Genomic DNA, 25,424 nt, shown 5'->3' on the forward strand with positions numbered 1-25,424 from the left:
AACGTGTGTCTTAAGAAATGTGGATTTTTCTGAGGTTTTAGCCTTACTATCCTTTTGCTATTTCAATTAAGATTAGTCTTGAAGGATGTCAGAACCGATCACTGAGCAGTGAAGGCAGTCTCTAGGCAGAGGAGAATAAGGGACACCAGCAAGGTGCTCGTCTCTCCTCAACAAATGTCCCCTTCACTGTTCAATGAACGTGGCGCCATTTTCAAGGCACCTGTTTTTTCCTAAAGCACAAATGTTTCCCACAATTTACTAATGAAATAAAATCAGGAGCTTAGAAGGAAGGAAAGATAGGAGCGCCTGGGTGGGTCAGTCGGTTAAGCGTCTGACTTCGGCTCAGGTTGTGATCTCACGGTCCGTGGGTTCGAGCCGTGCATCAGGCTCTGTGCTGACAGCTGGGAGCCCGGAGCCTGCTTCAGATTCTGTGTCTCCCTCTCTCTCTGCCCCTCCCCCAGCTTGCACTCTGTCTCTGTCTCTCAAAATTGAATAAACGATTAAAAAAAAATTGTTTTTTAAAAAGGAGGAAAGATAAAAAAAAAATTTTTAAAACCTTCAGGAACTGTCTAAAGTTAAAGCTATTACCAAAAACAATTCCCAGTTTGGAACTTGCCATATTAGGTCATTACAAAACACTTAGAAGGATTCCAGGGTAAGATGTGAAGCGTACAAATGCACGCCCAGGTAGGCGCACGCGCATACACACACACGCGCACACACACACACACAACTAAAACCGATGCAGAACAGCAGCCCAGATCGACACGTGTTGAATACCTGCTCCGCGCCCGCAAACGCATGGTAGAAGCAGGAAACGTATGTCATGATAGCTCTTTCATCGGGCTTGGGAGTGTTCACAATGTCTGAAGGGAGGGAAAAATAACACAGAGAACAAACACACACACAGATGAAGAGTAGAAACCAGGGTGAACAAAGGGAAGAACAAATTGGTTTACACTGATCCATTTTCTGTGTGTTTCTCGGGCCCACAGTGCCGGCGCTCAGGAAGGCTCTCCAGCCCTGACGTGGTTTGTGAACAGAACGACTTGGACCGGCATGGCTTTAAAACAATCCAACGGAGGGCCTTTCCTCCTCCCCTGCCCCGTGATGAGCTTGTAAAAGTACAGGTGAGGCATTAACTGGGGGGGACTGGGTGCTGCACCTCAAGGCTTGCTATCACTTCCTAATGACGTGTGAGGCCCACGTCCGCTCATCTTTTGACCACATCGGGTCATCTGCCGCTTTCGCTCTGAGCGACGCATGTGACCTCGCAAGATGCTGTGAATCCGGGCAGCGCTCCGAGGCCCCATCTCTCCTGCCACCTTCCCACCCCACCTTTGTAACTGCTGGCTTTCTGGATCCTGTAAGGAGGATGTTCACCGGAGAGGGCATGGCTTTTAATGCCTTCTGCGCGTACTTACCTTGCCATTTACAGAAATCACCATGGGTAACAAAACATCTAAAGAGAAGGATATACGCGGCGTGTACTTATTGTGACTCTTGCTAGCGTTTGCATTAGCTGCCGAAATAACCAACAGGAAGAGAGAAAACAGAACCGTGTGAACACACATCCTTTCTTCCTTCACCTTGGCAACACCATTTTTTTTTTTTTTTTTCTGAATTGCTTTTTACCTGTAAACTCCGTTCCGTCACTGGACAAAATGAAGTTGAAGAAAAAAAAAAAAAAAAAGATACCTTGTAATTCCCTAAGGGTGAAAACCTAGTCATTGGGTTTTCAGAGGGTATTAATAGAAAGGATGCGGGGGTTGTGTAACAGTATGGAGTCTTCTGGAAAACAAACACGAACAGCATACTACTGCATGGACAGAAAGGAAGTTTCAAAGAAAACTAGACTAAAAAAAGACAAATGACTGCCTTCTCAGAACCAGACAGGTCTCCTTACTCAGAGGAGAGGGGGAAAGAGAAAAATGATTGGGAAAAAAAAAAAATTAAGACACAGAAGGTGAAGGGTGAGTGGTGACTCATGTTTTACATCCTCACCTTCTGTGCACCAGCAAAAGCATGATAGTAACAGGAAACATAAGTCATTATGGCTCTCTCATCGGGTCTGGCAGTGTATACTAAATCTGTGTGGAGAAAAGAAGGTTAACTACTCGGATGTTCTAGTACCCACGGGCTTTGCCAAGTGCGGCCTCAGAGAAGCCAAAGCAATGAATCTTCCCCCCCTCACCCCCACACACTTACGTTGTCAAAACTTTGGCTCTAATCAAAGAAGTCGTTACTCTCTGTATACTTCTGAGAATTGCCAAAGAGAAGAACACGGCTAGTGCAGAAGACCCCTAGACTGGCAAGGAAGTCACATCCACAGCCAGAATCAGAACTCCAGGATTCCACAGAATGCACACAACAGCACATTCCCAGAGACTCTCCACCGCGGTACGCAAGGAGGGCCCCATGGTCAACCAAGATCCACACAGAACATACGCACCCACGAATCGAAGCCTGGTGCTCACCTTAAGGAAAGGTTTGTGAGGAAAATAGCGAAACAACTTCCAGAATGTTTTAAAAGCAGGGAAGACGGGTAAGATTAGAAAAGTTTCCCCAGTGTTTGTTACAGGTAACCTGTTCACGGGAGAGAGACCCAAGTAGCCACTGGAAAATCCCCACATAGGGTCCGGAGACCAACACAAATGACAGGAAGTGAGGTCAGCAGCAGCAGGCAGGAAGGCAAGCCTTCACCAGAGGGGTGGGCGTTCTGAGAGGAGGCGGCCAGCACGTGCTGTGGCCAAAACAGGGACATGCTAATACAGTGCTGTGGTGGTGAGAAGTCTGAGCGCAGGTAGCAAGGACAAAGGGTCAGTCACATAGCCCGGGACCTGTTGGGCAGTCATATCACAACATGCCCCACACTCAAGGCAGTCAAGTTCACGACGCTGCTAGAAGATTCCTGTGAGAAATTACAAAGAAAATAATATAGTATGTAAGCCTTTTTCTGAACCATTTGAAAGGAAAGGAAAAGAAAAGGAATAGACCAAGATGCATCACAAGGGAGGAGGAAATGAAGGCGTACCAGGACATCTCACTGGCCTGGAAGGATACATAGGATGGATACACGCCCAGACCAGGACTCAGAAACGAAGGGGGAAAATCTACCGACTAAGAAGCATGTCAGCATGCCAGAGGAATAATGATGGTGACCCTGAACTCACCCTCAACTGCAGTGTATTAAGGAGGCATTAATTAGCTAAATGTCTCCTGTTTTTTCCTCCCTTTAGTATTCTAGCTATTAACTCAAGTGGGTAAACTCTGGGTAGTTATTTACTCTATGGAAAGGTCCAAGGAGATATCGCACAAATGTAAACTTGGCTTAGAGAGGACAGACAGACAAAAAGGAAAAGCAACTGTTCTCCATTGCTACTTCATTATTTTATTACTTTCTCTCTCTAAAGAGCTTTTGAAAACCGTACACAGATTCGGAGGAGTATATTCAAGTGTTAACACCCAATAATGTGGGTGTTTGATAAAATGATTAAATTAAAGGGCGCCTGGGTAGCTCAGTCGGCTGAGCATCTGACTCTTAATTTTGGCTCAGGTCATGATCTTGAGGTTCATGAGATTGAGCCCTGTGTCAGGCTCTGCACTGAGCATGGAACCTGCTTGAGATTCTCTCTCTCTCTTCCTCTCTCTCTCTCTCTCCCCTTCCCATTCACGCACACACACACTCTTTCTCTCGAAATGAATAAACATTTCTTTAAATGCTCAAATAAGTGGGTAAAATTAGAACCCTACTTCAAAGATCACTGTTTTGAGTTGCACTGTGTCCCTCAAAAAGATATACTGAAGTCCTAACTCCCACCCCCAGTAGCTGAGAATGTGACCTTGTTTGTAAGTAGGCCTTCACTAATATACTCAAGTTAAGATGAGGTCATGCTGGGGTAGGGAAGATCCTTAACCCAATATGACTGGTGTCCTTATAAGAAGAGGGAAAGAGATAGAGAGACAGACATGGACAGAAGGTGGTCATGTAAGGACAAAGTCAGAGGTTGGAGTGATGGATGATACCATAAGCCAAGGAATGCCTGGGGCTTCTTGAAGCTGGAAGAGGAAGGAAGACACCTCTTCTCCAGATTTTGCAAGAACCATGAGGCTTCCAACGGCTCGATTCCAGACTTATAGCCTACAGAACCATGAAAGAATACATTTGCTTTGTTTCAAGCCACCTGGTTTAGAATTCAAAATGCAATCACCAAAAAAAAAGGAGGATCAGAAGATTGACAATTGCCTCTAATCAAGTTCTTTGCTTTCCCCCAACCATGTCAATTAGGGGAAGAAATGGACCATCAGGGAAGAATAGTATCAACAACAAACATAGTAATAGAAGTTCCTTGAGGGTAAGACCCTGCCTTCCACACCTCGTGATCTCCTGCAGGACCTAGCAGGGTCCTGCACACAGTGGGCACTCGATACACGTCTGTTGAGTGAGAAGAGAATCACAAACAAGTGAATTGAATGGATGGTCTCCACATATCTGTCCTTTCAATGGTGTGCCATAGGTACAATGCACACAAATTCATCACATGCAGAGAGCACAGAAGTTACTGGAAACCAGTCCCCAGCATGAATGGTGCTCAGCTGAAAAACTGCTGAGAAAGTTAGCTTCTTTCAGATCTAACTAAATGTAATTTAGACCCAAAATGAAACGTGGAAGCTTGAGAGGCACACTGATGGCTGAACATTCAGTATTGTGTATTTCGATTCTGCAACTTCTTCTGGCTGGATTTTTTTTTCCCTTGTGAAGTCCTGACACTTCACAAGATTTCTTTGCTAAACTTGTCTCCATTGTTAAGAGAAATAACGATGTGTTGTTACAAAAATAAAAATCACAAAGCAAATCACAAAGCAAAGCATTCTGCCTTTTCTTTGCCAAAGCTGAACCTTTTATCAAATTATTTTCACTATAGTTTTGCTACGTGGTTTTGAGCAGGATTTTTAAAAAGAATTCAAGAGCCAGGTACAAGGAAAATTCCCTTAACCCTCCTGTGGCCAAGGACAGAAACTTCCTCGGATTCTTAAGTACTCCAGATGTAACTTGGCTATAAAGTTTTACAAACCCCCACACGTGGCCATAGCATGCACAGTCCACGGATTTTATGTGAGTCGGTAAACACAATTTTCCTCTTACCTTCAGCATCCAGCATTTTGGGAATATCCAGGTGTTTCTCTGCAATTTCCATGGCCAGGTTAATATTTCCTATTGGGTCATCCTGTGTGAAACACAGCATAGCCAGTTTTTGAAAGTATCTTTTGGACAGGGGTTACGAGTAATGTTTTTTACATACCTTACTTTTCAGAGGAGACTTTCGCATGCCCACCACATAACCATGAGAGTCTAAGTAATATTCCTTCTTATCTTTTCCCAATCCCTCCAAACATTTAGAGAAAAACCAAAAATGATGTGAAAGCCACACGAGCCATGCACACTGCAAATCATAAGATGTGAGCCAAATGAAGAGGCCAACTGCTTTGTAGACAGAAAAGTTGACAGATATTCTCTCACGGACCAGAAAGAAGCCTGAAGACCTCCAAGCTTATTTTCAACTCTACTGATAACATTTAAATGATTCCAGAAGAAATCATGAAACGTACATTTTCCAGATCTGGAAGGGCATCATGGAGAATGTCTAACACCTTTGTTTTAGATGTAAGAAAGCTGAGGGGTAAAGAGGACGAAAACATGGTGGCCGGTGAAACATCTGGATCCCTAAAGAAGCAAGGGTGGCTACCCTTTAGCAAGATGGCTACCAAGATGGCTACCAAGAGCAAAAATTATGCTTCTAGGGGCACCTGGGTGGCCTAGTCGCTTAAGTGTCCTACTTTGGCTCAGGTCCTGATCTCACGGTCTGTGGGTTGGAGCTCCGTGTTGGGCTCTGTGCTGACAGCTCAGAGCCTGGAGCCTGCTTTGGATTCTTTGTCTCCCTCTCTCTCTGCCCCTCCCCCACTCACGCTCTCTGTGTCTCAAAATAAATAATCAAAATAAATAAACATTAAAAAATTTGAAAAAAGTATGCTTCTGGGAAGCTAAAGACTAAAATTATGAAAACTGTGAAGAAATTTTTGTTCTTAAGATTACATTTACCTTCACAGTAAGATCGGTTAAATTATATGTGTGTGTGTGTTAATTTATAACATAACAAAATAAATTTAACCAGAGGTGTATATCTGAAACACAGAAAAATTTAAGGACTTATTTAACACTTCTTGTTTTGATCCACTTAAGAGAGTATTAGGAACCTTAAATGGGATGGGGGTAGGTAAGATAGAAAATCAAACTGAAAAGTAGTGTTAGTCCTGGGATCGCTCGAATGCATTTTAACATCAAAGCCATTTAAACATTTTAGAAACTGCAACGGCTTACAGGAGTAGAATGAGTTTCATATGCTGAAGCAGTTTTAGAAGGGCAGCCTTCAAAAACACATTCGCGAGGCTCAGCAAAGAAACCCAACTAAGCTTCCTGGCCTCACAGAGTATATATATATTTCAGGCAAAACATTTTTTCCAGTAAATGTTTTAACAAAGCATATCATCATTTCATTAAAAGCAGCCTTATCATCAAGGGAAGTCTTACCTGTGTATTTTATGCATCTATTTATAAAGCCAAATCGCTGAGTAAAAGTATCTTTCTTTTTGTTTTAAACACGTAAGAAAAATTTCAGTATTAAAAATAGAATCATGGGGCGCCTTGGTGGCTCAGCCATTAACCACCTGACATCAGCTCAGGTCCTGATCTCACAGTTCGTGAGTTCAAGTCATACATCGTGTAAGCCCCATTTCTCTCTCTGCCCCTCACTCACTTGCACACTCTCTCTCTTTCGCTCTCAAAAAAATTACAACAATGATTCTGCAACTCTGTGAAAACTACCTCATTTATACTGTGATTGAGAGAGAGAAAATGTGGCAGTTAAGTATTTTCTTGGCTCAGCTACTGGCCATGTGACCTTGGGCAGATTTCTGAATTCCATTACTTCCTTCATCTATAAAACTGGGATAATAATAGTACCTACTTCATCAGTGCATTATATTTTACTGTGCATTGTACTGAATGACTATGCATGTATATGTAACATACACAAAATAATATATATACACAATATACATATTAGTACATGTATGAATATATGTGTGATATCTATGCATGTGCAACCTACATATTAATACATACGTATGTGTATAATAAATATACGTATTTATTTATAACCGACTCTAATCTAGAGCTGTGTAAGTATTAACTGCTACTGTTAATTGCTATCATTTTTCACTCATCAGACATGGCAAATTACCACAGGTCTGTGGACCATTGGTAATAAAAATCGACCACCGTAAATTGCTAATGAAACTCGTTCGATCTAGAACAATCGCTTCATTTTGCAAACAAGATGGAGATTCACTGAAAAAAATATACACTATCTCCAAGTCTGAAACTTTTCAAAATAACTCCAGAATAAGAGAATGTGTTTGAAAAGCTGAGGCACTCAGGCAACCTTCCGTTACGGTACAAGTAAATTTCTCAGGAGTAACTGTCATCGGAGACAGGCCGGGAGGGAGGCGGTGAGCAGGTGACAGCTAAAAAGGTGCCAGGGGCACCTGAGTGGCTCAGTCAGTTAAGTGTCGGACTCCGGCTCAGGTCATGATCTCACGGCCCGTGACTTTAAGCCCCACATCGGCCTCTGTGCTGGCAGCTCGGAGCCTAGACCCTACTTTGGACTCTATGTCTCCCTCTCTCTCTGCCCCTCCCCTGCTGGCGCCCTCTTTCTCTCAAAAATAAGCAACCATTAGGAGCACCTAGGTGGCTCAGTCGGTTAAGTGTCCGACTTCAGCTCAGGTCATGATCTCGCGGTCCGTGAGTTCAAGCCCCACATCGGGCTCTGTGCTGACAGCTCAGAACCTGGAGCCTGCTTCGGATTCTGTGTCTCCCTCTCTCTGACCCTCCCCCGTTCATGCTCTGTCTCTCTGTGTCTCAAAAATAAATAAATGTTAAAAAAAATTTTTTTTAAAACAAACAACAACATAAACAACCATTAAAATAATAATAATTGCAAAAAAGTAATAAGGTGGCAAAAGCCAGGACACTCTTCCCATGACCGTGTGCACCACACAGGTGAGGGCAGCATGCAGCAGGAACAGTTCCACAGCAAAACACGTGACTCAACGTGAAGGCCACGAAGCACACCAGCAACTGGGAGGAACTGGGCCGTAACCATCGCTTGGGGGAGCATCTTCGGGGCAGGCAATGCCTCTAGCCCTCGATCTTCACACATCGTTAAGTCTAGGGCAGCAGGACTACCTACCGCCAGGTTTAGAAGGGGCCTGGCATTCTTTTCTCTGTCACAGATTCACGTTTTTAAACCACTGTTAAAGAAAGGATTCTGATGCTAATAGAAACTTAAGCGAACTGAAGCTTAAGCTTAAACAGAGAATTAAAATTTCCTCAGCTGAAGTTTCTAAAGAGAGCAAAACTGAACGACAGAAACCCTTTTCCGAGGCTACGGCTAATACCTTCGGTCAATGGCAAGATGATTATGGAGTGTCCCTTGTGTGAGAAATTAACCAATTCTGAGTGAGAATGTCTGCAGCTCAACCCTGCAGAAAAGGTAAAGGGAATTTGAAAGGAAGGCCTAGGGTATTTGAACCCTTCTTTACCCCAAACCATAGATGTTTCACTTCTCATATTTACAATCTGGGAGTGTAAAATCTCTGAGACACATCTCTAAAAACCTTCAAAGTAAATCAAGCCAAATGGACGAACATATCTTAATTTGGGCCAAAAGGCTGATGTGGCTCTGGGTCTTGTCCCATCTTCATGATTTAATATTAATAATTAATTAATCGCTAATAAGAGGATTTTCCTGGCTCCCCTTCCCATTTGCACTACGTGCAAGGCTAGCTGGGGACACGATGCTGGTGGCAGCCTGGGTGTTCGTGTGAGTTCAGTGCTGATGTGCTCATTTCAGGACAACATGCTGAGGGGCGGGGGGGTGGGACGCTGCATGCCAGGTCCCCACAATGACCTTGTTAAGCTTTGAGTAGTCAATGAGGTCAGGCCGGTGTCTGTGGATGAGCGCACAGAGTCCGAGGCCGTCTTTCCAGCTGCATGATGGTCAGGAAGAACAGGAACACGTGTTAATGGAGAAAAAGCAGCAGCAAGGGTCAGTCCTGGGTCAGATGGAGCCCCGAAATTTGGGACGCATGGCCCCTAACGCCCTTCTGTCTGACTTAATGCACCAAAGGCCCCATGTACCTCCCTCCCTACCCAACCCAGTATACTGTGGTCCCTTCCTTGAACACCAATCTTCTTTCCGGGGTGTTTCTAGGGTCCTCGGTTCTTCTTCATTTATAGCTTCGGGCCCAGGACTCTTCCCCGTCCTGCCAGCCCACTCTGGTTCTGGGCTGGGAGACCCGGCAGTGACGAGAAGGAAGACGCCCCTCTACTGTGTCTTGCTCTCCTCCCGGTTCAGTGCCCTCCATCCTAAACCCCTCCTCCCTCTCCTCCAAGTCTCCCATGTGGATCCAAGTGCCAGGGTCTACCCAATAAACACACATGAGGATGTCTACCCCGAAATGTCCACGACATACTTCTCTCCAAGATTCTTAGTATACTTGAAAAGTCACCATGAGCTCCCAGGTACTCCCATGTCTTTCCCCATAAGGTTCTTTACATGTTTTTAAAAAGGCAAAGACAAGCGAGCACCTGAGGGACTTAGCAAGGAGGGCCTGGGCTTCCAGTCTGTTTCCCCAGAGACACCTGCGCTAACCATTCTTCAGACAACCTAGGGCGGTGAGCCTCCCAGCGATGACCAAGGGTTCACTGAGGGCTGGGAGCTGGAGTTCTGTTCCTCCAGGGAAGGAAGGGGAGGCAGGGCAGGAGGGAAGCCCCAGGGGCAACACAGCTGAAGTGCCTGGGCCAATCTTGGGCCCAAGGAGGAAAGCAAGAAGGTCAATGAAAAGCCAGTCTGGAACTGGTTGACTTTTATGCTGGCAGAAGGTCTCAGCCCTTGGTGGCTCCTCATGCCCTCCAGACTGCGTGTTACAGGGACAGGAAGTCCTCTTTCCCACCTCTGCCCCTCAAGGCTCGGTGCCTGACGCTTGGTAGACACTCTACTGATACTTGTCTCCCCAGAAGAACCTCCCCGATTTTCCCCTGTGGCTCATCCTCACCTTTCACTTCTCTGATTACCCACAGTGGCTGGGGACTCGTTTATATTCATAGGTAACCCACGGTATAAAGGGCGACAATACAGACAGCTCGTCTACCCACAGATAGCAATGACAGAAGACCTGCATGAGGTAGAATACTGAAGCACGTGACAAAACCGTGCTCTCGAATGGCATTTAGCTTTCATTTCTCCAGGTTCCTGTCATTCTGCAAATGTGAGTGTTCTACTTCTCTCGAATCCCAGCATACGAAGTTGGCCGATGAAGCGTCTTTCCCCGTCGAACACAGGGAGGCATCAGTGTGCAGACGATCCATTGTGGGAACACGCATTTTGCCTCCGTGGCCTTCTCACCGAGAAGCCCCGCCTTCCACCTCCTCCCAACACCAGGTGAAGGCAACGGTGAGGTGCAGTCCTACACCCCCAAACTGTGAAGCCCCATTCAGGTGCTGCAAGGTATTCACTTATCAATACCAAGCTGTTCTACCAATGCCTCAAACCTTAATCAGACACACCCCCCCCCACCCCCAGAGAGATCTTAAGCATTAGAGATTCTATGGCCTCGGTTCCTCTACATACATAAAACATGGCTCAGACAGGAGCAGGAAGACACCAGTATAAGGAACCACTGTCCTCCCTGCCATCTAAGGATCCCAGTAAGAATGTAAGAACCTAGGGCCCTGGCTGCTTACCTGGTGTGGAAGTTCTGAATGTTCACATTTCTATAAGGAGCGGTTTTCCTTTGACACCAAAGCAGGAGACCTTCTTTGGCAGAGGTTTCTGTAATGACAGCCAGGAAAAAGTGTCCGCGTGGAAATACTCACTACTTAATGCACCCAACTCCCAGTCACTTTCTAAAAGGAGACGTCCTTGGGGGGGGGGGTGGGCAACCATCAAACACATCCTCTCTTCCTGTGGTCTCTGTAGAAGGGCGGGAGCCAGAACCCTGTGCCCAGGGACTGCCTTGTGATGACACTTAAGAGACTTGCAGAGGAGGGGCACCTGGGTGGCTCAGTCAGTCAAGCATCTGACTCTTGATTTTTGGCTCAAGTCATGATCTCACGGTTCATGAGTTCGAGCCCCGCGTTGGACTCCATGCTGATAGCGTGGGGCCTGCTTGGGATTCTCTCTCCCTCTCTGCCCCTCCCTCATTCCCTCTCTCAAAATAAATACAATAAACTTTAAACAATAAAAAGAGAGACCTGAAAAGGACAATGTAGGAGCAACTGCAAGTTATGATACCACAAGTATCAAACAACCAGACTTCAGGGATTTGGGCAATTTACCATTTAAAAAAAATTTTTTTTTTCAACGTTTATTTATTTTTGGGACAGAGAGAGACAGAGCATGAACGGGGGAGGGGCAGAGAGAGAGGGAGACACAGAATCGGAAACAGGCTCCAGGCTCTGAGCCATCAGCCCAGAGCCCGACGCGGGGCTCGAACTCACGGACCACGAGATCGTGACCTGGCTGAAGTTGGACGCTTAACCGACTGCGCCACCCAGGCGCCCCAATTTACCATTTTTAAAGGAAACTTTAAAATCTGTGTGTAGTTTATGACTTCACTAACCTGTCCTTCAATTCACTTACCATTTGGAATCCTGGGTAAATGGAATTCACTAGAGGCCACAGTGTCTCAGATTTACTCCCTTACCCAGTGATTTTTATAATACTGAAAGGCTTTCATTAGTGCATTTCAGGTTTGGCCACCTGAGTTCTGACCAAGTGGAAACAACACCACCCCCCTGTGGTAGCCATGAAGTTGTGAGGCTCCGATGTCCTGCTGCTGGGAGCACAGGGCAGCTCACAGAGGTCCCAGGTGGCACTCTGAATCCACCCCTCACTCCCCAGAGGCCATACTTCCTCAGCTGCTCCAGCCAAAGACTGAGCGAGGGAGGGGCCCTAGAACTGGGCCATCCTGTGCATGTGGGGCTCCTCTAAGAGCAACTGAGGCATAGGGGCTCCCCGCCAGCCTGTGAACAGACCTAAGGACCACATTGCAGGTAAGACTCTTCTCCCCCAAGCCTTCCCTTCTCTTCTCCAGCATGGGTTTTGGCCAAGCGCACTGGCCATTTCCTGTTCTTCACAGGCATTCCCCTCCACCCCCTCCCCCCCAAATCTCCTGCATGTCTGTTCTGGACTAAATGTTTCTATCCCCCTAAAATTCTGATGTTAAAGCCCTGACCTTATTTAGATAGGGAGCCTTTGGGAGGCAATTAGGGTTAGATAAGGTCACGAGGGTGGGGCTCCCATGATGGGATTAGCACCCTTATAAGAAGAGATACAGGACATAGCAAGACGGTGGTCATCTACAAGCCAAAATGAAGGTCCTTATCAAAAACTGACCACAGTGGCACCCTGATCTTGGACTTCTAGCCTCCACAACCATGAGAAAATAAATTTCTGCTGTTCAAGCCACTCAGTCTATGGTGTTTTTGAGCAGACTAAGACAGCATCTAATACCCACCTGGCACTTGCTTCTTGGAGAACCCAAAGTTACGTATATCCAAACAGTTCCTCAAACCCGCTCCTAAAATCTAGGATTCTGTCTGTATTTAAGTGTTAACAGTTTAGAAAACCCCTGTAAACACACGGACTCTTGACTAACACTGGAACTTGGCCTCCCATTTCAGTTAGAGTTGAAGTTTATTTTTTTAATATCAAAATAAGTATTCCATAATTATTTATTTAAATTATCCATTCTAGTTCTGACTTCCTTTTGACCTATAACCCAGTTTAAATAAACACACTCCCAAAATTTCATGTGCTATGGAATAACTTCAATGATTCCTGTTCACATCTCTTCTCTAGAAAATTCTTGTTTGGAAAAGCAACTGAAAGTTCTAAGACCTCATTCAAATATTAATTGGTACAGATGCTGTACAGATGCTGGCTGTCATTACAGAAACCTCTGCCAAAGAAGGTCTCCTGCTTTGGTGTCAAAGGAAAACTCCCTATCTAGTGGTCCTGGCCAATAGAACTAATAAGAAAAAGTACGCCAGGAGGAAATAATGTACTGTACATTACAAAGTTTAAATGAAACAGGCTAGCAAGGCAAACAGAGGTAAAGTAGATGAATAAAATCTCACAACTGCTATGGAAATTTAAATTTGCCAGTCACTGGGGCACCTGGGTGGCTCAGTCGGTTAAGTATCCGACTTCGGCTCAGGTCATGATCTCACACCTCAGAGAATGGAGCCTGCTCTGGATTCTGTGTCTCCGTCTCTCTCGTTGCCCCTCCCCTGCTCATGTGCCATCTCTCTCTTAAAAACAAACAAACATTAAAAAAGTAAAAGAAAATAAAAATAAATAAAAATAGGGGCACCTGGGTGGCTCAGTCAGTTAAGTGTCTGACTCTTGATTTCAGCTCAGGTCATAATCTCCTAGTTAGATGAAGTCCCACACTGGGCTCTGCACTGAGCATAGAGCCTGCTTGTCTCTCTCTCTCTCTCTCTCTCTCTCTCTCTTTCTCTCTCTCTATTCTTCCCCTGCTCACACTCTCTCTTTCTCTCTCAAAATAAGTAAACATTTTTAAAATAGTAAAACCAAAAAATTCATATTTGTTCTTTAAGGTGGGTTTAACTGTTTAAATATGTATATCTGGAAGTACACAAAATTGGTAAAGTTATTACGAGTTACCGCCTCTTAATACAGTGAGAACTTTTAAGAAGCATTTTGTTATTTTCGCCGGAATGAAAGAAATGTGCTTGAATAAAAGTACATTTATGGAAGTTTTCAAATTCAGGCTGTTTATTAATTCAAGCTGGCTGTCATTTCTGAGCCTGAATTATTGAGATTTTAATACATCATATCTTACTTGGATTTTTAGATGACACAAGTGGGGCTTCAGTGCCAGACGGGAATAATCTAAGTGGGTAAGAAACTCCTTAAGGGTAAATACCATAGGCTTCAGGCCATCTGGTCCAGCAGTAGATAAATTAGTGGTTTTTTAGTGTTTGTTGGTTGATTAGCAACTGACGTCATCTGAAAAACCAGCGTCAACAGGGACTCCATCCTGGGCAGAATTATAAACAACGCCCCCCTCACCATGCAGGTACCTGGTTACCTGTCAGGTGACAAATGACAGGATGCTGACTGGCTGGACAATTCACGCCGCCTTATTTAAATATGTTCTGCGGCTATACATTTTGTGATGTGAAGCCTAAACAGGCCAAGTTCTAATTTTGAGAATGTCAATTTGACACTTTTCAACAGTGCTGAATTCATCAAAATATTTAGGAGTACAGTGGGCGTAAAAGACTAAAGATTTTCATCTTCGGTGGAACGCCAAGGATTACGATTCTATTATAGTGACAGAACAGTTGTTGGGCCGAAAGATACAATAACAATAGAGATTTTGTTAACAGAAAGACAGAAAGAGGGACAGAAAGACAGAAACAGACAGTGAAAGGAGGAAGGGAGGAAGGGAGGGAAGGAGGGAGGGTGAATGAATGAACTCAGGTTGCAACTGTTTTTTTGCACCTGAAAAAAAGTGTTTCAGCTTTAAGTCTTAACAGCACTGCTCTAGTTGTGAACCTACTAGTATAATAAGCAATTAGAAGCTCAAAAAAAATGCTCATTTTAAAGAGCGACTTCTGTTCTGAACACGTGCTCATCTTTTCCCCAAATGACTCCACCCCCGTGAATGAAACAGTATTGCTGGGGTCTTTTCCCATACAAATATAAAACCTGTGAAAACCCAACTCCCATATCTTTCCTTAAATCATGTAAATGGCACTTCCAGCTTAAAAGCCCTATTCAAATTTGACTTTATGAACTCAATTTACACAATCACTCCAAGTATTTTATTACCATCAGATCTTCAACCATGTCTCTTACCTTCAACTGAAATATCCTGAATAGCAAAGCGAAGGATGATGGTCCAGATCATACCCAGCGTCATTTTCACGTTGCCATCCACAATTTCTTTAGGTGAGAACACACAACAACAAATTAGTGTCGTGATAACATAACCGGTGCATAAACTTCTCCTATAACTTGTACGTTTCCCCTAAGCTTTGACTCCCGAGCTATCGGAAACTACATCCATACGCAGAAAGACCAGTTGAGGTTTTTGTAAGTGTGGCAGCGTGTCTAGTTATAAATACAGTATTCATAACCAAATGTCTCTAGATTAAATGAATTCTGAGTTAATCATACGCACAAATCTTGCGAATGCATAATCACCAAAAACAACCCAAGAGTTTCCAAAGTGTAAAGACTAGATGGGCTAGGGTTCTAAGTCATCAGATACACAGAACACAGGCTGTTCTTTAGACCCCGATCCTTCCAGTGGTCCCCAGGTGGCAGGTTCACAGGATTCAGTTGTGTAAACTAAGAAGCAGGGGAGTCTCCGCTCCTACCAAACTCTCCAGGGTTCCCAATGTCCCAGAGAATGAAGAGGTCACTTTCCTCCTATTAATTAGTTCTTTTTAAGAGTGACTGGGAAGGTTAAGGTCTTTCTCATGCCGATAATCGGTTTGAAGAAGACAGCATTATATTTGACTCTCGTCTTTACGGATAACCTCGGAGCCTGGTCTCCCATTCATGCTACCTTTTATTCTCATCTCTAGACACCAGAGCCTACCAGAGAGCCTGACGTGAAGCAGACACAAGCAACAGAAGGGAGGGAGGGAAGAATCCATCCGGCAGCAGGCACACCTGCCCCCCACTGTGAGATCAGTGTGGCAGCCAAGGTTATTCTTCTCACACCTCATTTACCTTCAGCCCCGATGGACACCAGTTTCACGCCTTTGCTGGCTATGTAATCCAAGGCTTTGTTGACATTAGCAATTTTGTGGAATCGCATTTTTCCTCGGTCAGGTTTCGGCAGCCTTTCCCCTGTCAGATGAAAGAAGAAGAGCGTAGGCACAGAGAAACTAATTCCTTGACGTGGAACCAAGATGCCAACATTCAGAGTCGGTGCTTCCTTACATGGAAAGCACGGTATCTGACTATTTCTGATGGGTCTCTGGCTTCTGTAAATCACAGTGTAGAGGAACACGGACCAAAAAAACTTTCAAGACCAATGGACTGATGTGGAGCCATATGCTTTTCAGATCTGCCGGGAGACTCCAGTTTGGTCCACATACGAGCCAACTTACAAAGGAGAACGGAGAAAAGCTGGTTGGTATCCTGGGAGCGTCTGGAGCCGCCGACTAGCTATTAGAGGAAGTCAGGAGAGCCTAGTCCAAATCACCGCGGTGGCTGCCAGGGCTGAGACACCTGATTATGAAGATATATGGATCGGGGCAGACTTGCCATCGCCCTCCCAGTCACACTTCTTCAAGGGTGATCCCTCCTCTCATCCAAACTCTAATCCAGCCAACTGAAATTCAGGGCAAAACACAACCCCTCTGGGATCTGAGCTCATGTTTTCCGAGTTACGCCAACACATACACCGGCTGGCTGCATGAACGACAACATTTGGGAGATGCGCTAGCTGGGCTAAGAGTAGAGAGGGCAGCTTGGTGGGTAGTCACATAAACGTCACTTTTTTTCTTTTATTTTGTTTCGAGGTGGGCGGTACAAACATGATTTTAATTAGTCAGTTTTAAGCAGAATTTACTCCTTATGCAGGGCAGAAAAAGAAGTCCAGGCAGACTGCTCTTTGGAAAGGTTTTCTTTGCTAATAATACCATGTTCTTGCCCAGCCAGGTTCAAAGGGAATTTCTGATACAGTCATCTCTAACTAGACGCATATCTAGTGCTCACACGCGGACGCACGGGATTCGGGTAGGACGGCTATGCAATATCCAGGACCAACCTGAGATGACTTCCAAAAGCAGCATGAGTTTAAGGCCATTCCTGAAGTCCTCCTCGATGTTCTCAATCTGGGTGCCAGCTTTCCTTAGGTGGGAATTACACCAGGCCGTGAAGGTCTGCAACGAGAACCAGACACTGCTGGGCACAGACCCATCAGCGGTCAGCCCCCCTCCATGCAGACAACACTTGACATCGTATGCACTCTGGGGAGTCTAAGAGGCTGGAACTCCTTTGGGGAGAATTTGGTGGAAAGAACGACTTGAAAGACTAAAGTAAGATTTTGTTAGTTTCCCCTTTAGGGACAAAAGAAAATCATTTATTTGATATGCCAGCCTGAGGAATTTGTGCCTTCTGTTTAAAACAGTACCACGTCCAGGGCCGCCAGGGTGGCTCAGCTGGTTAAGCATCCGACTTCAGCTCAGGTCATGATCTCACGGTTGGTCAGTTCGAGCCCTGTGTCGGGCTCTGTGCTGACAGCTCAGAGCCTGGAGCCTGCTTCAGATTCTGTGTCTCCCTCTCTCTATCTCTCTCTGCCTCTTCCCTGCGCACTCTGTCTCTTTCTCAAAAATAAACATTTAAAAAAAACAAACAAACAGGTACCATGTTCAGGGGCATTGGGGTGGCTCAGGAGGATGAGCATCCGACTCAATCTCAGCTCAGATCATGATCTCACATTTTATGGGATCAAACCCTGTGTCTGGCTCTATACTGACAGCATGGAACCTGCCTGGGATTTTCTCTCTCTCTCTCTCTCTCTCTCTGCCCCTCTCCCACTTGTGCTCTTTCTCTCAAAATAAATGGACTTTAAAAAAAGGTACCATGTTCACACCTATGCCTTCCGAAAACCTCTTACTTTGTAGGAAATACAGACTACATTAGTGTGTGCTTATTCCCTGCATGCAACAAAAATAAGCTTGCTTGCAGAACGGATGAATAAATAATGTTTCAGGAATGTTCATAATGTCTTACTTTAGAGCAGAGGGTGGGCGGTATTGTGTCGCAGAAAGGAGAAGAGAGGAGGGGACCCATAACCACTAATTACCTACATCTAGCTTATCCTGAATGCACAACAATGTTAAGCCAGTAACTAAATTAATTAAACAGATTTGCAGTAGAGTCAGTCATTAAAAATAATGATAACAGTAATAGTAACAATAACTTCCTACTGGCTGGCATATTTCAGGCCCTGAGCTAGACCCTGCATCTCAAAGACCATTAGATACAGCCTAGTCAGGTTAACAAATTACAAAGACAATCTTCAGTGGAAAGATGGACTATATATGAAGTGACATCCAAAGTCATTCTGTTTATTTTTCAAGCCGCATTTAACTTGGCTTCCACTTGTGCACGATTTCCTGCCAAAACCATTTTAGAAGTGCTTCTGGCAGCTGCTGGCTAAGAATGCAAACTGTCCCCTTGTCTCACAACAGCTGTGGGGCTCAAGAACAAAATGCCCGGCACGTTACTCTGTGGGGAGACACGCAGATAGGGTCTGTGTTCTAGATGACAAAATGAATACCTAAAAAATAAATAGCTTTCATGCAACGCCACAAAAAGACATAGTTTCCATAAAAATGATTTTCCTGAGTAATAAAGAAGATTTAAAAACCTGATTGTCACTTTTTTCAACAAATATGTGATGGCATTAAGTTCAAGGGCAAAAATGTAGGCGTCTTCTTGGACTTAGAAGAATTCATTTTACTCGGAGAGCCTACAGTAATAATTAGGTCTCCCAAAACACATCTAAACTTTAGTCAGCTTTAAACAGAAGAACAACTTGAAACCATATACTCTAGATCTATCCCCAGTCGATGGGGCAGCCACTAGCCATGGGTAGCTATTTAAGTGTAAATTAATAAAAATTAAAAGAAATTAAAATTTTAGTTCCTCAGTTGCACAAGCCACTTCTCTTTTCCTTATTTTTTTAAAACATAATTTATTGTCAAGTTAGCTAACATACAGTGTATACAGTGTGCTCTTGGTTACTAATCTTTGACAAAGCAGGAAAGAGTATCCAACAGAAAAAAGACCATCTCTTTAGCAAACGGCGCTGGGAGAACTGGACAGCAACAGGCAGAAGAATGAAACTAGACCACTTTCTTACATCACAGACAAAAATAAACCCAAGATGGATGAAAGACCTAAATGTGAGACAGGAAGCCATCAAAACCCTAGAGGGGAAAACAGGCAACAATCTCTCTGACCTCAGCCACGGCAACTTCTTGCTGGGCACAGCCACTTTTCAAGTGCTCAAAAGCCACATGTGGCTGGTGGCTACTGAGCTGGATGGTGCCCATACGGAACATTTCCAGCATCATGGAAAGCTCTATGGGACAGTTACTCTAGATAACCCAACTTTGGTGTTTGAAACTAAGATTGTTACAAAGAGTCCATCATTTATTTATTTCAATATTAGTTTATCTATTTACTTTTTTTTCACACTTGATCTTAGCCAAAAGGCCGAGAAGTGATTAGTTTAAGTTTATTTATTTTTGAGAGAGAGAGAGAGAGAGAGAGAGAGAGAGAGCGAGCATGAGTCGGGGGAGGGGCAGAGAGAGAGGGAGACAGAATCCGAAGCAGGCTCAGAGCCTGATGCAGGATGCAAACTCACAAACCATGAGATCATGACTTGAGCCCAAGTCGGACACTTAACCAACCGAGCCACCCTGGCACCCCTGTCTATTTACTTTTTGAATAGGTAATGAATTTCTTCGGTTCAAACTTCACGTAGGGGCACCTGGGTGGCTCAGTCGGTCAAGCATCCAACTTTGGCTCGGGTCATGATCTCACGGTTCATGGGTTCAAGCCCCGCATCGGGCTCTGTGCTGTCTGTGCAGAGCCTGCTTGGGATTTTCCCTCTCCCTCTCTGCCCCTCCCTCACTTGCGCGTGTGCACTTGCTCTCTTTCAAAATAAATTAAAAAACCTTAAAAAAAACCTCAAGTGGTACAAAAGGGTATGAAGTGAAAAGCATCCCTTTCTTCCTACTCCCAACCACCCAGCTTTCTTCCCCAGAGGGAACACACACATTCGTTTGTGTATCTCCTCAATGATCTTCGACAGATATAGAGACAGATACACACATCGTTTTTTGTCCCTTTAATACAAATCAGAGTGTACGCATTGTTCTCTACCTGGATTTTTTTGTTACCCACTTAAAAAATATAACCTAGGGGTCATTCTGCATCAGTACAGATCATTCCTTTTCATGGCTGCATAGTATTTCCCTGTAGTGCATATACCATACTTTATGTAACTAGCTCCCTGTGGATGGACAGTTAAGCTGTTTCCAGACAGTTATCCTTCAGTAAAACACATCCCAGGCCCCATTTTCAGCAAGAAAAACTACTTTAAACATGGTTTGGGTTTTGGTTCTTTTTTTTTTTTTAACTCACAATACTGAGATTAATCATATATCTAACCTGTTGGGACAGGCACAAGAAAACAGGCCATGATTTTTTTAAATATAATATTTTGTCAAATTGGCTAACATACAGTGTATACAGTGTGCTCTTGGTTTTGGGGGTAGATTCCCGTGATTCATTGCTTAATACAACACCTAGTGCTCCTCCCAGCAAGTGCCCTCCTCAATCCTCATCACCCATTTTCCCCTTTCCCCCCACCCCAATCAACCCTCAGTCTGATCTCTGTATTTAAAAGTCTCTTATGGTTTGCCTCCCTCTCTGTTTGACACTATTTTTCCCCTTTCCTTCTCCTATGGTCTTCAGTTAAGTTTCTCAAATTCCACATATGAGTGAAAACATATGACATCTGTCTTTCTCTGACTGACTTACTTCACTTAGCATAATACCCTCCAGTTCCATATCTATGTTGTTGCAAATGGCACGATTTCATTCTTTCTCATTGCCAAATAGTAGTCCATTGTACATATAAACCACATCTTCCTTATCCATTCATCCATCGATGGACATTTGGGCTCTTTCCATGATTTGGCTATTGTTGAAAGTGCTGCTATAAACAGTGGGGTACATGTGCCCCTATGCATCAGCACTCCTGTATCCTTTGGATAAATTCCTAGTAGTGCTATTGCTGGGTCGTAGGGTAGATCTGTTTTTAATTTTTTGAGGAACCCCCACACTGTTTTCCACAGCGGCTGCACCAGTTTGCATTCCCACCAAGAGTACAAGAGGGTTCCCGTTTCTCCACATCCTTGCCAGCATCTATAGTCTCCTGATTTGTTCATTTTAGCCACTCTGACCAATGTGAGGTGGTATCTCAGTGTGGCTTTGATTTGTATTTTCCTGATGAGGAGTGACATTGAGCATCTTTTCATGTGTCTGTTGTAGGTCATGATTTTTAAAAATTGAATTGACAGGCAAAAAATATCATGACCTAAAATATTTATAGAGTTGTTTTTGTTCAGATTCAACTTAAAATGAGCAACTACTGCTGGTGAAAATTACCTTATCCTGTTACCACATGATTTAAGTCCTTTCATAATAAAAGTATCAGAAACACTCCCGGATAGAACCCCAAAGCTGCTCATGAAATCCGTGCAAGCTTCCTGACCCCTCTATGCAACACTGTGGAGGTCTGTTTGATCCTACCTTTTTATAGGTATACATAACAGGGAAGGTAATTTCCCAGAGGTAATTATTCCTTTGTGCAAATCCAGAGAATGAATCTAACCGAAAAGGTCAATTTATTTAGTTAAGTCTAATGAAGGGTCCCTATCTTTAATGAGCATTCCAAGGAGCCAATAAAGGTGGTAACTAACCAATTGGAATGTGAAGAAAGGACCCCAACAGCTCTGAGATAATAGCTTGCAAAGAGGCCAGTGCACTCTGAAAAGGAATTTTAAGCTTTGTTAGAACATTTAATTTTCATTCTATTTACAGTTTTAATTACCACGGTCTATAGAGACTGTTCTTAATGCATTTCCAATCGTCCTCGGTTTCTCGGAAAAGCCTGCTAATTATGGAGGAGACAGAGCAACAACAGCCAGAGCAAACCTCCATACATCTTACCCGAAGGCTTCTTTGTGGCTTGTCTTGCTGGCTGATAGCAACGCACATCTTTAAAGTCTGTGGGAACTAAATCTTGGGAGGACTAGCGTGGAATGAGGGTAGGTCCACACGGTTTTTGAGGCAGGCTCCTTGGGTCAAACCAGACTACCAAGCCAGATGTCCTTTCTTAGGAAAAACGATGCTCTATGAACTAGACAGAGTCCAACAAGGAAACAGGCCACAGTCTCCACAGGTCACAGCTCAACCCAGAAACTGCTCAGTCACAGGTGAGGTTCTCCAACCTCCTCTCCTGCTTCCTCTACCTCCCTCCTGGAGAACAGCTCATTCCCCACGCCTCTACACCTAGCGATAAGTACCAATGCTTTCTGCAGCTCAAAGACAGGCATGTGGAAAAAAAACTTTCAGGGAAATCCAAAGATAACCAGACAGGAAACCACAGAACCATCTACAGATGTTCCTGACTTACGATGGTCCGACTTCTAATTTTTGACTTCCTATCGGCATAAAAGCCATTCGCATTCAGTAGAAACCATACTTGGAATTTTGGATCTGTAGCTTTCCCCAGGGTTGTGCTATGTGCTGGGTCCTCTCTTGTGATGCTGGTCAGGGACAGCAGCTCCTTGCCAGCGACAGGACCACGAGGGTAAACAACTGATACACTTACCAACATTCTGCACCCATATACATGGCCCTTCTGTCGCTCACTTTTGGTACGGTATTCAACTACATGACAGTCAACACTCTGTTATAAAACAGGCGTGGTGTTAGAAGCTCTTGCTCAACCGCAGGCTAACAGAAGTGTTCTGAGCACGCTGAAAGTCAGGTGGGCTGAGCTATGATGTTCAGGAAGTTAGCTGTAGAGAATGCATTTTTGACTTACGGTATTTTCAACTTACAATGGGTTTATCCAAATGTAACCCCATCAGAAGTCAAGGAAGATCTGTATCTCCAGAAAGGAAAGGCTGATAGTATTTGAAGTCCTTACCGCCTTCCAAAGAAGCTCACATGAAAACAAAAGGAAAAGGCGGGAAGGCAGTGGAAAGCACTGTCTCGACATGTATATTCCTGAGACAACAGGAGCAAATATCAGCATCTCTTCCCAAAAGAGAAGGAATCACCACCTGTGAGGCACCGGCCAGGATGGGCAGTCTTGGGGGCACAGACTGATCTTCCTGAATACAGACCTGCCCTGGCCATGGCATAAAAACTCTTCAGAAACAGGGTGCAAAGGAGAAGGGCCCAGAGGTGAAGGCTGTGTTCCCATGGCTTGTTAGGAGGAGGTTTCACACAGAAAGCCTGAAGGATATTCAAACTATCAGCAGTCCCTCCTCTGTTATATTCTGAAACGTAATCGAGAGACCCAGAAAATGTTCGTTAACCCCTGAAACATGGTGGCTGAGAACAATATCTGTTGAAGGAGTTTCCCAGGAGTAGCTGTTACCAAGAACTGTCGGTCCCATTCAGCAGTGGGCGAGACCACTCCTTCTTCATGAAGAATGTACCGGCAAAGCCCCTAGTTAGTCCACAAGAACTGTAAGACTGACCACTGTCTTTCTCAAAGACAAATCCTATGCCAATCAGCACATTGTGCTAAATGACAAAAAAAAGTACTACATGAAATGCTGAGATAAGCCTGTGTTACTGAAGGCTATACATTTGCATTTGGTTTCTTTTTCAATGAATTAAGCCTATAGACACAAACACCTATATTGTAGACTTTTCCACAGAGAAAAAGGGAAGGTCTTTTAATCAAGATGCGTAATAACTACGGTTATTGACATAACACAAGTTCATATCTCTACCTGGAAGAGATTATTACCCAGATAAGGACCAAAGGAAAAAAATCCACCTTGAGTCTGACATAGTTGTCTGAATAGCAGTCTATTTCATGCTATCAGTTAATTATTAATTCTTTCAGCAATTTGGTTCTAGGTGTGGCCTGCCTCCTGTAAGACTAACTGTTCAATTTACTAAACAAAAATATGGCAAGACAACACCTATACATTTCCTTCACGCTTGTTAAACTAGCTTTAACTGATGATGATAATGCCATAAAATACTCATTTCAGATCACATTTCCTGAAACGGGTACTCAGAAAAGCTTATGGGATTTTTCTGAATGAAACAGAACAGGGCCCGCTAAGGGCTGGGACATTTGGGCAGAGGCCCACTGCATGAGGCTCAGGGGGTAGAAAGGTCTTAGCTTTCAAGCCCACCAATTATGAAACAGTACTGTTGTCAGATCCAAATCAGTTTGGGGCATTGTCAAAGCGCTCTGTGACTTTGAGATTGCCCATAGCTTGCTTTCCCCAGCGAGTGGAGACACCGGGAGGCTTGCTGTGTCCATCCTGGCCCGCATCCTGTGGGGTGGGACGAATTGGCCCCAGGTAAGCGGGGACAGTGGGTCCCAGGAGAGGCGGAGGTCAAGCCCGGCCCAGCCTGCAGTCATGGCTCAGAACTCAGATTCTATTTCTGACTCTGACTCCATGTAACTGTTTGTCCTTCATGCCCTGACACTTTCCCAGCTATAAAAACACGGGATAATTGTCACGATCAACTCTATGAAATTGTTGAAAAAGTTATCAGGAAGAGAAGAACTGTGAAAGCCAGTCAGCCAGCGTTACCTACTGCACTGGTTCTGAACACACTCTCATGTACACCTACCGGAAACCACTCTGTGGTTTAAGTTGATTTTTCTAAAAATGCTCCATTTATTTTTCTATTTACAATAATCACTTTAATGGTGTGTTCTTTTCCACTCCATAGACTCCCAATTTGCCAAGATTTCTTCTAATCACTTGTGTGTGTGTGTGTGTGTGTGTGTGTGTGTGTGTGTGTGTTTTAATATTTGAAAAGTAAGGGGTGGGGAGCATCTAGAAAGCTGCACAGATTTATAAAATCTCTGGTTAATGCAGGAGAGGAGGTCAGAGCTGTTCCTCTGGAGTAAACGTGATTTCAGCTTTAGTGTTTAAAAAGGAGACAGTACCCTCACAAAGAGCAGGGAGCCCACTGACAGAGAGGGCAGAAATTCCTGCCCCTTGTGGCTTGCAGAGGCAGAATGTTCTGGTTCACCACGAAGCTTCACCATCCCCTCAGCCAAGAGAGAGATTCCAGTCCACACACCACGTGAGGACATGCGCTTGGCGATCCATACGATGGGCCACTCCAGAATCACACCAGAAATCAGCAACATAGCCTTACATTTAAATATTCAGACATATAACCATCCTGGAAAACATTTAAGGAAGTGCTGTGGACCCAGAAGTCACTCACAATATTGACTGGTCAGCATAATCATCTGATCTTGAAAAAAATCCCAAACCTTCGAGGTTGCCACACGACATCATACTCACACAACATTACAAAAAAATGTAACCAGAGAAAGAAGTACGTAAGCATTAAAGGGTTAGTTGTAAGGATCCTGCCTGTGCTACAACCAATTGCAAGACGGAGCCCTAATGTTAACCAGGGACCTAAGCACACAGTGGGCAGTCCTCAGCT

The 25,424-nt window shown here is 44.3% G+C and overlaps 1 protein-coding gene across 2 annotated transcripts in view; it reads right to left on the reverse strand.

The window, feature by feature from the left end:
• ACTN2 (actinin alpha 2) overlaps positions 1–25,424 on the reverse strand; it is a 72,832-nt gene that overhangs the window by 26,432 nt on the left and 20,976 nt on the right. The window contains exons 2-8 of one of the 2 annotated variants that reach the window (XM_043596220.1): positions 16,939–17,053; positions 15,894–16,013; positions 15,012–15,098; positions 10,865–10,952; positions 9,030–9,108; positions 5,147–5,228; positions 781–866 (exon numbers count right to left, since the gene is read on the reverse strand). In XM_043596220.1, coding sequence (XP_043452155.1) covers positions 781–866; positions 5,147–5,228; positions 9,030–9,108; positions 10,865–10,952; positions 15,012–15,098; positions 15,894–16,013; positions 16,939–17,053 — 657 coding nt within the window. Of the gene's footprint in view, positions 1–780; positions 867–2,004; positions 2,091–5,146; positions 5,229–9,029; positions 9,109–10,864; positions 10,953–15,011; positions 15,099–15,893; positions 16,014–16,938; positions 17,054–25,424 lie in introns of both variants that reach the window. The other variant, XM_043596218.1, reaches the window with a different exon arrangement.

This window comes from Prionailurus bengalensis, chromosome D2 (genome assembly GCF_016509475.1).
Source record: "Prionailurus bengalensis isolate Pbe53 chromosome D2, Fcat_Pben_1.1_paternal_pri, whole genome shotgun sequence".
Classification (NCBI taxonomy): Eukaryota; Metazoa; Chordata; class Mammalia; order Carnivora; family Felidae; genus Prionailurus; species Prionailurus bengalensis.